This window comes from Rutilus rutilus (genome assembly GCF_951802725.1).
Source record: "Rutilus rutilus genome assembly, chromosome: 7".
Classification (NCBI taxonomy): Eukaryota; Metazoa; Chordata; class Actinopteri; order Cypriniformes; family Leuciscidae; genus Rutilus; species Rutilus rutilus.
The window spans coordinates 10,681,173-10,697,079 of NC_140221.1; the positions used below are offsets into that span (position 1 = coordinate 10,681,173).

At 37.0% G+C, this 15,907-nt stretch overlaps 1 protein-coding gene across 1 annotated transcript; it reads right to left on the reverse strand.

The window, feature by feature from the left end:
- Window positions 1-5,549: 5,549 nt before the first annotated feature.
- Window positions 5,550-15,774, reverse strand: tmem150ab (transmembrane protein 150Ab). Its single transcript, XM_084414459.1, has 8 exons — window positions 15,718-15,774; window positions 13,008-13,259; window positions 12,836-12,883; window positions 11,797-11,883; window positions 11,598-11,665; window positions 11,139-11,266; window positions 10,845-11,022; window positions 5,550-8,977 (listed from the first exon to the last, which is right to left on the reverse strand). Exons 2-8 carry the CDS (start codon window positions 13,070-13,072, stop codon window positions 8,667-8,669), a joined length of 885 nt encoding a protein of 294 aa, XP_084270585.1. The 5' UTR covers window positions 13,073-13,259; window positions 15,718-15,774; the 3' UTR covers window positions 5,550-8,666.
- Between the last annotated feature and the right edge of the window lie 133 nt (window positions 15,775-15,907).

The window sequence follows — 15,907 nt, forward strand, 5'->3', positions numbered from 1 at the left end:
GTAGTTTTAAGTTTGTATTAAGACGACGATTTAAACACTCCTGTTGTGAGTGAAAAATCAGGTTGTGGGTACGTTTTTTCTCTAAGCTCATTATTTTTTACTTTGTCATATAAACATGACTTGGCAGGAAAGGTTATCAAGAAAAACACATTCCCCATGAAAATTGTGCTGCTGATAGTTTGGTATGTAAACACAAGGAGATGTGATTGAAAGTAAGGGCATTTTCTGAGGTCAAGTGCACGTATCCTTTTTATTCTATACAGCAGAGTGGAAGGAGCACACACATTTTTGTTTTTGCTATGATTACAAAGGACTCATCTTAAAGATGGGCTTTGTTTGAGGCTAAAGATTGTATATAAAAATCACTTTTCAGCATTAACAAAGTTGTATAGTTCACAACCACATTTTTTTTATATATATATATTGGAAACCATCACACTGTCATAATCATGGTTTGAAAACTGTATTTAATTTCTGATGAACGTGAAAATAAATGCAGAAATCTATTATTTGCTGTTATGACTGAAATAACTTCATACATCATTCATTTACTTGAATGAACAATGTCACAAGGAGTCAGGCAGCCCAGTCTAGTTGCTCCATAAAGAAGGAAAATGTTTCCTCTATCGTGCAACATTGACATATTTAATGCACCATTTGAATATAAGTCTTACTATTCATTTGAAGTATTTTTTTTTTCTTTTTTCTTTTGTGACCGTATATTGTTCAGATAAAGCAGGGTTTCTCAAACTCAGTCCTGGAGGGCCACTGTCCTTCACAGTTTAGCTCCAACCCTGATCAAACACACCTGAGCAAGCTTGATCAGCTTGGTGTGTTTGATCAGGGTTGGAGCTTAACTGTGAAGGACAGTGGCCCTCCAGGATCGAGTTTGAGAAACCCTGAGATAAAGGCTAAATTTCACAATTTTAATATTTAACAGTATTCTCATAGTCTACTGGCATATTATGTAAATAAACTTTAATATTAGTGGTCAAAATATAAATACAAAATCATGCAATATGAAATTTACAAAGAATCGCCCTGCTCTGAAATGATTTTAACTTTGTGTTGAGGAAGATATTCAATACAAACATTCAACTCTATTTTTATCCCCTTTCTGAGAAAGCAAAACAAAGAAGGAGACTAATAAGGGGTTGTTCAGAATATATTTTTGTATTCCACTGTGCTGATTTTTCACTGTTTTCTATGTAAACATGATATATGTGTTTGGGGTCGTTATCATGCCGTTCGGCACAGTTTCTGAAGGGAGGGCATCATGTTCTGCTTCAGAATGTCACAGTACATATTGGAATCCATGTTTCTCTCAATGAAGCGCAGCTCCCCAGTACCAGCAGCACTCATGCAGCCCCAGTCCATGATGCTACCACCACCATGCTTGACTGTAGGCAAGACACAATTTTCTTGGTACTCCTTACCAGGGCATCGCCACACATTCTGGACACCATCTGAGCCAAACAAGTTTATCTTAGTCTTATCAGAACACAGGACAATAGTTCCAGTAATGCACAGCACAAGGACTCAACTTCTTTGATTGACCCTCGCGAGGCCTGTTCCAAGTGGAACTCGTCTTGGAAAACCTCTGTATGACCCTGGCCTGTACTGTAACTCAGTTTCAGGGTGTTACCAGTCTTCTTATAGCCTAGGCCATCTTTGTGGAGAGCAACAATTCTAATTCTCAAATCCTTAGAGTTATTTGCCATGAGGTGCAATGTTGAACATCCAGTGGTCAGTATGAGAGAATTGTACTCAAAGCAAAAATTTGAGCTGCTCTAAAACAAGATACACAAATTTGTATGGTCCTCTCAAGCAGACAAAAACATGAACATGATGAATATAGGACATGTGGCTTTGCATGGTTAAATGACGTACAGCTATTATCACTTAGGGTGTACTCACTTTTGTTGCCAGCTATTTTGACAATAATGGCTGTATGTTGAGTTATTTTCAGAGGACAGTAAATATATATTGCTACAAGCAGCACATTGACTACTCTAAAATATATCCAAGTTTCATTTCTGTAGTATTGTCCCTTGAGAAGATATACTAAAATGTTTGCTGAAATGTGAGGGGTGTACTCACTTTCGTGAGATACTGTGTGTGTATATATATATATATATATATACACACACACACACACACACACACACACACGCGTATGGTGTATGTGTGTGTGGAGAGAGAGAAAGGGGCAATAAAAGGAATTCTGTTATAATGTAGTTTCATATATACATTTATATTTACTCCTGGTAAAAAATAATAATAATAATAATACAAAATTTAGGCCAAGCCCAATACCTAAACTAAGCTTTTACTTTTCTTAACCAGTTATCAAAATTTAAGCAAATGCACTACATAAAAAGCCATAGCTGTCTTTGAAAAACATCAAAGACAGGATGAAGTTTTTGGCAGAATATGGGAAGTTTGATTTAGAGTGGTTCAGCAGAATTATGATGAATCACAATGAAACACGCATTGCATGGTGATGTTCCTGAGCGGTGTCTTCGAAAATCTGGGGAGAAATATAATAATAAATAAACAATGTGTCATTGTGTGAGGAGTCTTTTTACCTGGTATTGGTGAGCTTCTTCACTGTGAAAAGTCATTTAATGCTTTGGAGTAAAGGAGAATATTGCAGAATGGCTTGCTTCCCACAATTGAAAGGTTGTTATAAAGAGGATTGCTCCTGCCCAAATATCAAAGACAACCAAGAAGTGGCTTGAGAACAAGTCCATTAGGCTCATGTTTTGGCCTTCTTCAAAGTCCAGATTGAACCCTATAGAGAATATTTGGTCTCACATTAAACTCAAACAAACTGGGAGACATTTTTCTACTCATGAACTGTTTGAAGCCATTAACATTGAGTGGAATAACATTGACTCTTCTTCCTGTAAAGAACTGTCTAAGTTTACCCACATGGCGTAAACATTTAAAGAAAACAAAGGGGAAAGCTATTCCATGCTAAAGTACTTTTCTACAGTATTATAACGTGCTAATTTCCTGACGAGTGATTTTGTGATTTAAACCGTTAAAGACCACTTTTTTTGAATTGGCCTATCCCCCCCCCCCCCCCCCCCCCCCCCCCCCCCCAGTATGTGTGTGTGTGTGTGTGTGTGTGTGAGAGAGAGAGACACTGTACATGCAAAGGGCATGAATATACAGCAGAGGGCACCATCCAATCTATCAAAGTGTTACTTTTACATAGTTCCAATTTTTAAATGGTTAAAAAACATCTTGATTAGTTTTAGTCTGATTTAAAATTAAACTCTTAATTTAGAGTTTAACATTAAACTTGTTTAATTAATACTAAGATATATATTTTTTGGGGGGGGGGGGGGGGGGGGGCAGCAAGTAAACTATGGTATATGTATGATAGATAGATGGATAGATGGTTACTTTATTAATTCCCTAACAGTTGTATGGCTGTATGGTTATATGTTTTATGATTTTATGTTTTAATGGAGCCAGTGCTATGGCATTATGTTTTATTGTTGTATATCAATTGCTGTGTGATTTAATATGTTCTTTTTTTAGCCACCATGTGCCTATAACATCTTGCCAATGGACTACAGTTGAAACTTAGCCTGATGGCTAACACTGGCACATTTACAGAAATGTTGTCCTTAAATAAATAAATGAAATGAAATGAAACAGTCAGTTCTGGAATTTCATGTGTTGTAGACAGGAATGGACAAGTGAAAAGACCTGGTCTGACAAAACGTGGGGTGTTTCCAGTATGCAGTGGTTATATCAAAAGTTACGCAAAGGACAACCAGTGAACCAACATGCAGGGCCCAAAGCTCACTGATGCATGTGGGGAGCAAAGGCTTCAGCCCGCCTGGTCCGATCACACAGAGGAGCTAACGTAGCTGAGATTGCTGAAAAACTTGATAGAAAGGTGTCAGAACACACAGTGCATCACAGTTTGCTCCGTAGTCACGGTCAGAGTGCCCACGTTGACCCCTGTCCACTACCGTAAGCACCTACAATGGGCACGTGAGCACACGGGCACACGGGTGTGTGTCGGTTACCTAGGGAAGAGATGGCAGCAAGATGCACTATGGGAAGAAGGCAGGCCTGTGGAGGCAATGATCTGCTTGAAAACCTTGGCATTCATGTGGATGTTACTTTGACACGTACTACCTAGATAAAGACTGTTGCAGATCCCTTCATAGCAGTAGGCTCTTTCAGCAGCATAAAGCACCCAGCCACACTGCAAAAATGATTCAGGAATGGTTTGAGGAACATGACAAAAAGTTCAAGAAGTTGTCTTGGCCTCCAAATTCCCCAGGTCTCAATCCGATATGGGAGGTGGTGGTCCAACAAATGCTTTAATTTTCAGTGCCAGATTCAACAAGGTGCTGGAAACATTCCCCAGATATTTTGGTCCATATTGGCATGATATCATCACAGTTTCTGCAGATTTGTTGACTGCACATCTATGATGTCGATCTCCCGTTCCCAATGGTGCTCTGTTGGATTGAGATCTGTGACTGTGGAGGCCATTTGAGTATAATGAACTAATTGCCATGTTCAAGAAACCAGTTTGACCAAAAATGACTACAGGAGGCATTGCAGAATATCACTAGTATGGTGTCTGAAATATTATTTATTTTGCATTTTTTAAGTGGTTTTAATGGTTACCTAAATTATATATTAAACATGACATAGCTGCTGTAAACAGTTTGATACTGGCAGCAAACATCCTTCTGAGTGAACAGTGTCTCTCAAGGTACATTTGATTTCACAAAACAAAATACTTGTGAAAGATAAGGAAATGTACAGAATGGGTCATAATTCAATAGAAAGTTGCAGTTTGAACAGGTATTTCAGTTTCCATTTCACAAGGTTATCAGACAATCTGTCTTCTAAACAAAAACTTTTTAGAAAGTCTTTTCATTTTGACACATCAATTTGTGAATTTTCCATTCAACGAAAAGTCGTTTATAATTGTAGCCTAAAAGGTGATCAGGGCCTTATTCAAACAGCTGCACTGATGTTCTCATACACTGCCAGCCCACAAATAAAAGTCATTTTTGGATTTAAATAGGCAAGTGCTTGAGAGTCTATGATTGGATCATTATCACAGTGATTATTATGTTTCTAGCATGTTATATGTTTGGAGACAGTTCTTCTAACCCCAAATGATGGAGTGTGTAGCTTTTCATATCTTAAACAACCATGTAGGAAGACACATCATGGCCATATTCCAGGATGACAATGTCAAGATTCTTCAGGCTCAAATTGTGAAAGAATGGTTGGGAGGGAGCATGAAAAATCATTTTCACACATGAATTGGTACTTCTGAGTCCAGACCTTAAATTCAGTGAAAGTATTTGGGATGTGCTGGACTCCTGCATTGTCAATACAAGATCTTGACCAAATGCACCCCTTGATGGAGATAAATGTTGTGATGTTATATGAAACATAATGATTCAATCATAGACTTTTCCTTTTTTGACCGGACAGTGTAGAATGTACATATAATTATGAATAATCAAAAAGAGGACTCTTATAAATACAATTATTTTGACTGAGCTTTATGAGGCATCAGGGCATCTACAGATGTTTGAATTTGGCCTTTCACACAAAACAGGAACAACATAAATAGTACATTTCTGTAACGTACGTCTTAGCAGCTCCTTTAGGAAACTGTGAACATCTCACCACAGTTGAATTTTCATAGAGGTATTTTGCAAGTACTTGAACAGAAGTTGAATATTGCATTGTTTCATTGTCTGGCACTACAACGTATAAATTATAAACAAACAGATACAATACATAACCAACTATCATTGGTTTTTATAATAATTCTCAATATAACATATTGCTTTCAAATGAGCAATATCTAAAAACGAAAATACTGTGTAGGCAAAATACAGCTTATTATGGAGGATTTCACATTTCGGGTCCACTAAATAAAAAAAAATACACTCCGGTTTCCCCTTTAGTGCACTACATCATTTCCAATACATGATCATTTCTTTCAAAGTATTCTATATATTACTAAATGATTTGTAGGAACTGAGGTGTTAACAATGATGTGATGCTGATTAGGAAGCTTTCTTCATTTCATAATTACTGACTAGACCAAAGTCTCAAACGCAGTACTGATATTCTATGCAATATTATCTCAGCTAAAGGCATTCACTTACAAGCAGCTCTGCGTAACAAATGCACATCATTTAAAAATAGTAATGTTTTAAAACAATACACTAAAAGAAGACTGTGGATAAGACCTCTGATTCTGTTTCGATGCTAGATTAATATCAAAGTGACAGGAATAGGCATGCTGGAGAAACAAACGATGTCTTCATTACACAAAACTATCTCCAAATCCACCTGAAAAGTGTACAAATAATATAGTTTGACTGCTGAGCCCAGCAGTCAACAGCACCAAATAAATAACAATTAGTTTGCTTCACCATCTAAACATTCATCTCAAATGCAGATATAAGAGCGTGCCTGCATTTTCTGTAGCAAAAGCATTTCCTGTTTTGAAATAGATATATTTGTTAAGTTAAAAAAAGTGATGGGAAAAATATGAGATGGGAGGAAACCTTTAAATTCAGTGCCTTTGCGTTCCCTCGCAAATTAAGCTTGCGATACTTTAAAAGAGAACGCAAAAGTTTTACAAACAAAACGATTGCATTCCTCTTAGAAACTTTGGGTTCGCTCGCAAAATGTTCGTGTTCTCTTGCAAAATTATTGCTTTTCCCAGAGAAACTCAGCATTTTCTCACAAAAGCACAAGTTTTTTCCAGTTCAAGTTAAGTTTTGTGAGCAAATACAAAGATTCTCATGGAAATGCCATGCATTCAAGTTTTGTGTTGAAAAACAAAATGGAGAAAAAACTTGCAAATGCAAAGTTACTCGGATGAATACAAAATTTCGTGTTTCCCAGAGAAACTTTGCGTTCGCTTGCAAAATAATTGAAATATAGCATTTTCAATTCATCATACAGACGCATAGTCTTTTGGAAAACTGATTAATATCACCTATTTCTAAAAGTGAAATAAACTAAAACCGACTGTGCTTAAAACAAAACATCAGAATAATAGTCACAAAATCTTGTTTCTTGTTTTCCTGAAATGTTTAGAATTTGTTCGCAAGATACCTGAAACAGATCAATGCGGGCAGTTTTTGGATCAAGTGATGAAAAAACTTGGCAAAAGCACCAAAACGTTTGACAAGGTTGCACAGAGATGCACTTAAATCTTATTCAATACAGCCACAATGTATCCCGAGCTATAGGACAGAAGGTCCACAACACCTGATGTCATGCCGATACGGTGCCACAGATCAAACTAAGCTGTGAGCACTTGGAATGAATACATAAACTGTTCCTAAACCTCATTCCAACCCAACTATTGGCAGCAAAGGCTGGTGCGACTGACTTAACATCTCCACTGCTACAGTGATGGCTTGACCTGTTGTGTAATCACAGTTTCTACAGATTAAACGGGTTACTGAAGGTTGGATGGGTTTAGCCAATTATCTTCTTTGTCTAAACGAGTGTCTTTGTATTGCTGGCAGGTATGTAACAGATTCACACTGGCAAAGACAAAGCGACCAAAGTCACTGATGTCCAATGAGAGTTGGAGATTTAGGGCGACATGAGCGTCAGAGACAGTTGCGACAAATTGCATTAGTTTTTCGAAACTTTATGCAAGAGCAGAGATTCAATGCACCGACTACCAATAGAGCGCTGCAGTGATGGCATATTTTTGAAGGACAAGAAGCAACCAAGGATTTATCCATTGGATTTTGGAGTATTGAAGAAAATAAACTGTGACCAACAAACGCAATGAACACGATTTGTATGAACTTTGAAGCCTAAATAAATACAATCAAAAGTAAAAAGTTAAACGTAGGCTATAAGCAAAAAACGCCACGGTGACGACTTCAAAAATTACCATCACTTAGCTTCTAACAACGTCTTTTTAAAACATTCCTTGATTATAAACACGAGGATGATAAAACGGGCTAGTGACTTTACTTGTTCGGTTTGTTGACGTTTAGTGTCTCTGACAACTTCTGTAGTGCCATTTAGCCACTTGTTAGCAATCGCCTTTTCCATGACAAATAAAATCACAAGGGAAAAACATGAAAGTATCTTGAGTTAACCACAGACCCTTTTCAGGTGTTTAAGCAAAAACCCAATGGACTTTCGGGACAATGGAACCGGAAGTGCTAAAATGCTAACTCGTTTCCGAGTTTTGGCCTACAAAAATACGTCATCCCTGCAGCACTGTATAAAATTTCCTGATGCTGAAATACTACTAGCAACCAACAGTTAACTTGTTGACCCTGAACAATTGAATCGCTGTCAGTGTGAATGCACCTTAAGAGATGAGTTATTGCAGTTTGAATAGAGTAAATTGAAACATTCCTATCTATCAGAGGCAGGAATCACCTGTGCTGGTAACTGGGGCTGTACTTTGAGTTATCTAAAACATGAATGCAAAATATCATGCAAAATACCTTAGTTACAACCAACTGGTCATTACCATTGGATTATAATCAGCAAGTCTGTAAACTTACTGTAATTCTGTATTGCTTGTACCAGTGTTTCACAAATCCATGAGCCAGATGAAAAGTTCTGAGTCTATACGCTGAGGTCTGAGGGAATACCATAGAGGTTAACCCCTAAAGCATGGCGATGCTCTCTGGTGTACAGTTGAGGTGTGTGGAAGTGCTGCTGCCACCGGGTGACTTGAGACTGCGGGCGCCACATCCCATTGCAACACCCTTCCCGATACCCCCCATGATGACCGCTGACCCCGGATGGAGATGTTCACTGCGTTTCATTAAGGCTGCCATTATCGTGTCACTGTTGACAGTGCCAAACTCATAGGTGAAGGTGCCGTAGTACACCAGGACCAGCACCGTGAATACCCATTCACAGATCGCTGCGGCGTGCTGCAAAACAAAACTCTCATGGACGAAGAAGATACCACCTTGAATGGGAAGTATGATGTTAAGGAATGGGCACACAAACCTTCAGCATTAAAAATATGGTTATAAACCAAAGATCTGAAAATTAAAAAAAAAGACTTAAGAGTTCTGACTCCGAGGTGTTGGGAATAGTGTTGGCATAAGATTTATCTTAAAAGGGGTGGTATAATGCCCTTTTCACAAGATGTAAAATAAATCTCTGATGTCCCCAGAGTGTGTATGTGAAGTTTTAGCTCAAAATACCCCACATATATTTTTACATAGCATGTTAAAGTTGTCACTTTTTGAGGGTGAGCAAAAACGCACGGTTTTTGTGTCTGTCCCTTTAAATGCAAATGAGCTGCTGCTCCCGGCACAGAGAGCGGAGCTACAACAGCTCGTTCTTGGCAGATTTGATTACCTTACACAGACATGCACTGAAAATTTCAAAAACGTTTAGCCTTTTATGTTCAAACTGGAGTCAGAAAGATGGAGAGATTCAAGAAGAAGTGACAACATTTCTAAATGGTTAGTTGATGAATTAATGTAACTTATGTGTAGTTATCTTCTAGTCATTGATTAGCATATTCTGTCATGATAACCTATAAATCGTGTTCCCGTTCCCGCTTATGTAAATTTTAGGGTACATGATGTCACTAACCCGGGACCAATGTCATGTAGTCCCTACCAGCCGTTTGTAGTCCTTAAAAAGCTATTTCTTTAAAAGTAAATAGATCCCTTTGCTTTGAACTTTGAGCGTCGTAACTTTGCAGATGTTGCTCAAACAGCAACATTACACACTAACTAAAGTTAGAAAAGTGAAATCATAATCAACCACCCCTTTCAGGAAATACACTGCTCTGAAACATGTGAATTGTATAACTGTGATATGGCTGTTCATTACAAAGAAAAAAGAAAAAAAGAAAAAAAAAGAAAGTGTTTTACAACATGGCTAGGCCAACTTTGTTAATTGTAATGTAAGTATTCATCTTTTGTACTGTTAGGCCTGGTTTCACAGACAGGGTTTAGATTAAGTTTAGATTATTATTGTAATGTTTATGTGCTTTGAGACATGAGGTTATGTCGTCTCTCACCACATGATGCTTTGCAGACTCAGCTGTGATCATTCATGTGCTTTGAAGGAGGCGTGGCTTTAGAGAAGGGAGTGGTTGTGAAGGGTGGGTGGGATCTCATGATTTCAAAGCTAGCTTGCTATTGCTAGCCTCTCCGATATTGCCTATCCTACCTTTAAAAGCAGCATTATAACTTTAGGATTTTGCTTACATTTCTCAACGATTACTCAATGTTCTTTAGATACATGAAACTGGCAAAGCATTGTTTTATATTCTTTGTTCTAATGTTTTTTATTATTATTCTTTGATCTTTATTTTATTGCAGACACTGAAAAACACTTAAAAAACTTCAAGCACAGTTTACTTTTTCTTTGTTGTGTATTTTTTTTCTTTATTATGGATTGTTTGCTGAATAAATACTTTAAGCATGTTTATTTTGTTCTTTGTTCTACTGTTTGTTTATTTAATTTCAGTTGGTTTACTTAAATATTTACTTGGAAAAACTATTTAACTAGTGTATTAATTTTTATTAATTTAAACATTAATGTTACTTTTTAAATAAAAAGTTTTTTGCTGTAGTATCGAAATTTGTATTGCAACCCGTGAAATTTCACCAGCATTGGACTACTGAAATATTTGTGAAAATATTGTGAAAACTCTACTAATAAACTTATTTACTGGACATTGTATCTTTTGTCATCCACTGAAAAGCAATAAGCCACTGTGTTTTAGGCTGTTTGCTTCATGTTCAAATGTACTCATCCAAATTTGAGTTTCATGTATCAGATCATGACTTATGAACTCCTGGTAAGGATACTAAGGACAAGCGATACCAAAGCTCCAGCTGAGAGCGCCACACGCACATGAGCCATCCAGTAGTCCAGCGCTGTCTCTGCTATACGGTACGTCAGAACGCACTGCAGACACACAAACAACAAGCCGGCAGGGAAAGCTACACCAGCTCCCACATAATGAAGAGTCTTGGCATGATCAACCTGAGGAAAAAAAAAAAAGACATCAGATGGAGAGGGTGAGACTGTGAGAAGAATGCAAGTTTATTTAGATTTATATGTAACGGGCTGAAGTTGTGAGTCTATTATCATATGTTCACCTGAAAGTTCCCAACCATGACCAAACCCAGGGCATTAATGCAGCCGGACACCAAAGAACTTGTGTTGGTCCAGCAATGATGGCTGTGTTCAATCACTTGAGCATAACGCAGCATGCACACCATAACCACTGCAGGGACACATCACAAAATGATAATAATAATTCATTGCCTTTGACAGAGGTGTATTTCTAAGACAAACTGAAGTAATATTGACCAAAAAAAAACAACAACACACATTTAAAGAACAGGAGCTGCATTACAGAAATGCCATATCTTATTTTTTTTACTTAAGACTTGAAAAAGTTATATTTCTTAAGTGAAATTATGGTTACTAAACAGATTGGATAGGCTTCTAAATTAGATGTTTGTGTAATACAGGCCCAGATTAGGAAATCAACTAAATATCAGCTTTAAAAGTAAGTTTATTTAGTTTAGTCATTTTCAAACAGTAAATCTTACCCATAAATGCCCCAACATTGCCTATCAAACTGAAGAGACAGCTCTCAGGTGGATAGCAACCACATTTACTGTCAAAAGGAAAAAAACAGATATTAGACAACTGTTGCATGATAAGTTGATGATAAGTTGGAAACCAGGAGGCAACTTGAACGTGTAGTCATTTTGTGGTCTTCCAGATAAATTCAAAGTAATTTTTTACCTAATGAGGGGGATGTCTTGAAGAGTGCAGCAGGACTTTGGGAAGCCCCTCTTAGCTGTTTCCTCTGTACATGTCAAATTGTATGTCCTATTATATAAAGAACCAAGCATAAAAGTTAACAACAGTATGTGGTGACTTTAGGATTTGGGATTTAACCCTGTAAATCCTGACATACATAATTATAGTCCTTATTTTTATAAAACAGTTTGCTAAATGTTTAAACAAAATATTAAAAAAAAGGTTTGCATATGTTTGTGTGGTGTTATTTAATTTATTTATTTCTAGTTTCATATTTGATACATCAGGCTTAAATGACTCATATAATATGATATAAAATATGGAGTTCATATTCAGGGAAGAAAAAAGCACCTCGAACTGAGCAGAAAATGACATTTATTTGGCCAAAAAGTGACATTAAATTCTGATAGCTTGTATGTTAATAAGATCTTTATAGGAGTATATAATTATCAGTTGTCACTCTACAGCAGGGGTGCCCAATCCTGCTCCTGCCGATCGACTGTCCTGCACAGTTCATCTCCAACCCTAATCAAACACACCTGTAGCAATCAATTAAGGTCTTCAGGTTCACTTGAAAATTAAAGACAGGTGTGTTTGATTAGGGTTGGAGATGAACTGTGCAGGACAGTTGATCGGCAGGAGCCCCTGCTCTACAGTATTTCTCCCAATAATGTCATAGTAAGATGATAATCAAATGCCTGACGCATTTTAATGTGATTTAAAAAAAATAAAAAAAATGCATGTCAAATTATGTAAACATAAGTTTCTTTACACCAGTAAGTGTTCAAGTTGAAAATTGACAAACAATATAAAATGTATTCTTACGTTTACATTTTACGTCAAAATCAGTAAAGATTTCACAGCAAAAAGAGGTGTACCACAACCTCAAGGGGGACGTTTTTACAATTACTTGCTAAAAAAGTATAAACTATCAATCAAATGACAGAAGGCATGTAGTAGATTGTGCATATACATTGATAAATTATATATAGATACAGAAGGCTTTATAGGGTTAACGTACCAGTTCTCAACAGGACAGACATGGTGGTTCATTACTGCCATGGCGTAACTAGAAAACAAAAATGTTAATGATTATTTGCAATAAGTACATGACTTGTCTGAATGTATAGTATATCAGCTAAACAAATAAACAGTTGAGATTAAACATAATTCTCCTTCACTTAAACACTCACACAATCCATATCCCTGTGATGGAGAAGGCAGACAGGCTGACAGGCAGAACAATCCAGGCAGTCATTGGTCAGTCCGTGAGACGCCTGAGACCCCCGCATGAGGGTGTGCAGGACGGGGCTTATGGAGAGACGGTGTGAGACACCAGCAAGTGAAGCCATGCAGTGTGGGGGTGTGTGGACCAGCGGGGGGGGCAACGTGATGCTCCTTCAACTACATCTGGAGGCTCGCAGATTGCCAACAACCATCAATATCTAGTTTAAAAACACAATACACTGATAAAATATGATTGCAAAGATTATACGCCACACAGCTGCAATATTACTGAAATACAGTTATCAATGTAGAGACAATTGAATTGAGACACTCTTCGTAGGTCATTCCATGTCAAATCAACCAAATTTCGGAAACTTCCCCAGCTCAATTTTTTTTTTCTTCTGAAGAAAGACAAACATAAATAGTGATGAAAGCCAAAATATTAAATGTAATTAGTTTATATTTACAGGGTAATCCACTATTTTGTACAGGGAGTCAAAATGGCAATTTTTAGCCACATAGATGGCAGCATCAGTAGTTTATTTTTACACAGAGATTGGTAGGTCTATTAATAAAATATGTTTACTTTAGCAATTTTTGCTGTATTATATGCCAACGGTGACAGTATCTCCGGTATTGAGCCATAGAGGGCCTTTAAAATGAAGATACCAAAAGAAAAGGTCATGCACCTCCTCTCTATCTCTCGCTCATAGAAAAAGAGGGGAGTCGTTAAGGTCAGGATATTCAAGCCAAGCCTTCAAACTGACTTCGTCAGAGAAGAAACGGCATTTCAGATTGGGAGCAAATGTTCAGATTTTGATCAAAGATTACCACAACAAACATCTTTTTCTGTGTATTATCTTGCACAGATTAATTGAAGGCTAGTAATGTACGCTAACAAAGTAAATAGGGTAAATTTTGATTTCATGATGACTTTAAGAACCAGATATTAAAAGTATATTAAGATATCTTTAATACTTCTTGATGCAAACTTGGGGCAAAAAACCACAAGAAGTGCTTCTTTACCATTTTTGAACTGTCTCCGTTGGCATATACTGCAAAAAAGATTGGCAGATTTCACTAATAGACCTACCAATCTCCGTGTAAAATAAAACAATGAAGCTGCCATCTTTCTAAAGTAATTTTTACAGCCTGTAAATTGGCACCAAATCTCATTAGTCCAGTCATTTTATGAAAAAAGGTTGAACAAATTGCAACAGAAGCAAACTCAACTGATTTTGTATCCTCAATATGTCCTGAGTAAGGAAAAAAATCCCATTAGGGGAAAGTTTCGAAAAAGACCCAAATATAGCCTTCATACGCCTATTCATTCTTTTTCTTACGTGAATAGGGAAAAATGTTAACCTTTAGATATCACCATGAAAATTACTGAGTTGATTACTTCAAGACAAACAAAAAAAGGTATTACAAGTTTTTTTTTATTGTTTGTTAACATGGACAACCGGTGCATACGCATGTGCCGGTATCAAATTTTCATGCTGCGATTAGGCTAATTGATTGAGATTTTATCACGGTATATGGTATTATCACGATATTTTAATTGCTCAAGAGAAACGGATGGATTGGGGGGGGGGGGGGGGGGGGGGGGGGATTAGCCTATTAACTATTTGGGTCTTTTTCGAAACTTTCCCCTAATGGGATTTTTTTCCTTACTCAGGACATATTGAGGATACAAAATCAGTTGAGTTTGCTTCTTTTGCAATTTGTTCAAGGTTGACCCCCATTTTGGCTTAAAATGACTGGACTACATGGACAACTTGTCATTTTGACCCCCCTCTACAAAACAGTGAATTACTCAGTAAATATACATTCATGAAATTTAATATTTAGGCTTTCTTCTCCATTTAAGTATTTCTTTCACCGAACAAAATATGATATTATATCTGGTTGAGTTGACACAGAATGACCCCATATGCTAAATTACAAACATGCCACAGTGATGGCAATAGTTATGAAATAAAAATGTATGACTCTTTAATATTGAAAATATGCAATGCACATTATTTCGCCGAGGACTTAACTCTCTTGAAGCACAATGTAAATCCCAAATAAACCTTTGCTTTAAAAGCGTGGAGTATAAAGACAAAAACTTCGCAGTTGTATTAACAAATAATAAAACTGTTGTTATTATACGATATTATCATTCTGGGGTGAGCCCTTATTTAAGTTACACAGACTTCATATGCTTAGATATGGTTACGGCACGTCCACGAAAGACGTCAGATAGATTTGTAATCGGTTAATCTGAGATGAAAGATCCTCTGAAGCACAAGTCAGACCAACAGCCGTACTAATAATGTCCCCTTCAGTCCAAATCAGTCTCAATGTCACATCAGCAAATACAGTACGACAAAACTAACCAGATAAATGTTTACAATTATAACTACGGTTAACGGACTAATAGAACGAAATGACAGTAAATAATAACTAAACAACAATTTTTAAAGATAAAACTCAACATCGTGTAGCTTGCAAGCTATCCAGCACCAGATGCTATTGCAAGTAAACAACTTTATAAAACGGCTAAAATCTCCTTCTCTACGTATTTGTGTACCTACACACGTAGCATATGTGTTTCTACGGCATTTGACCTACCGTATATTAGTGTGTCATTACTGAGATATTATGTTTTGATATGTAAAAGCATGATCCTACCGCAGGCCCCGCGGCTCCTGACCGGATGCTGCCTTTGCAGTCTGAGTCTCCATCAACAGAGGGCGCCCTCATCTCCCTTTGCACCTCCAAATCTGATACATTGAGTATGTTGTTCTTGGCAATAATTTACAAAACAATTTCCTTCTTGTCCTTTTTTTATAAATTACATTTTGACTTTGAATTCAAATAT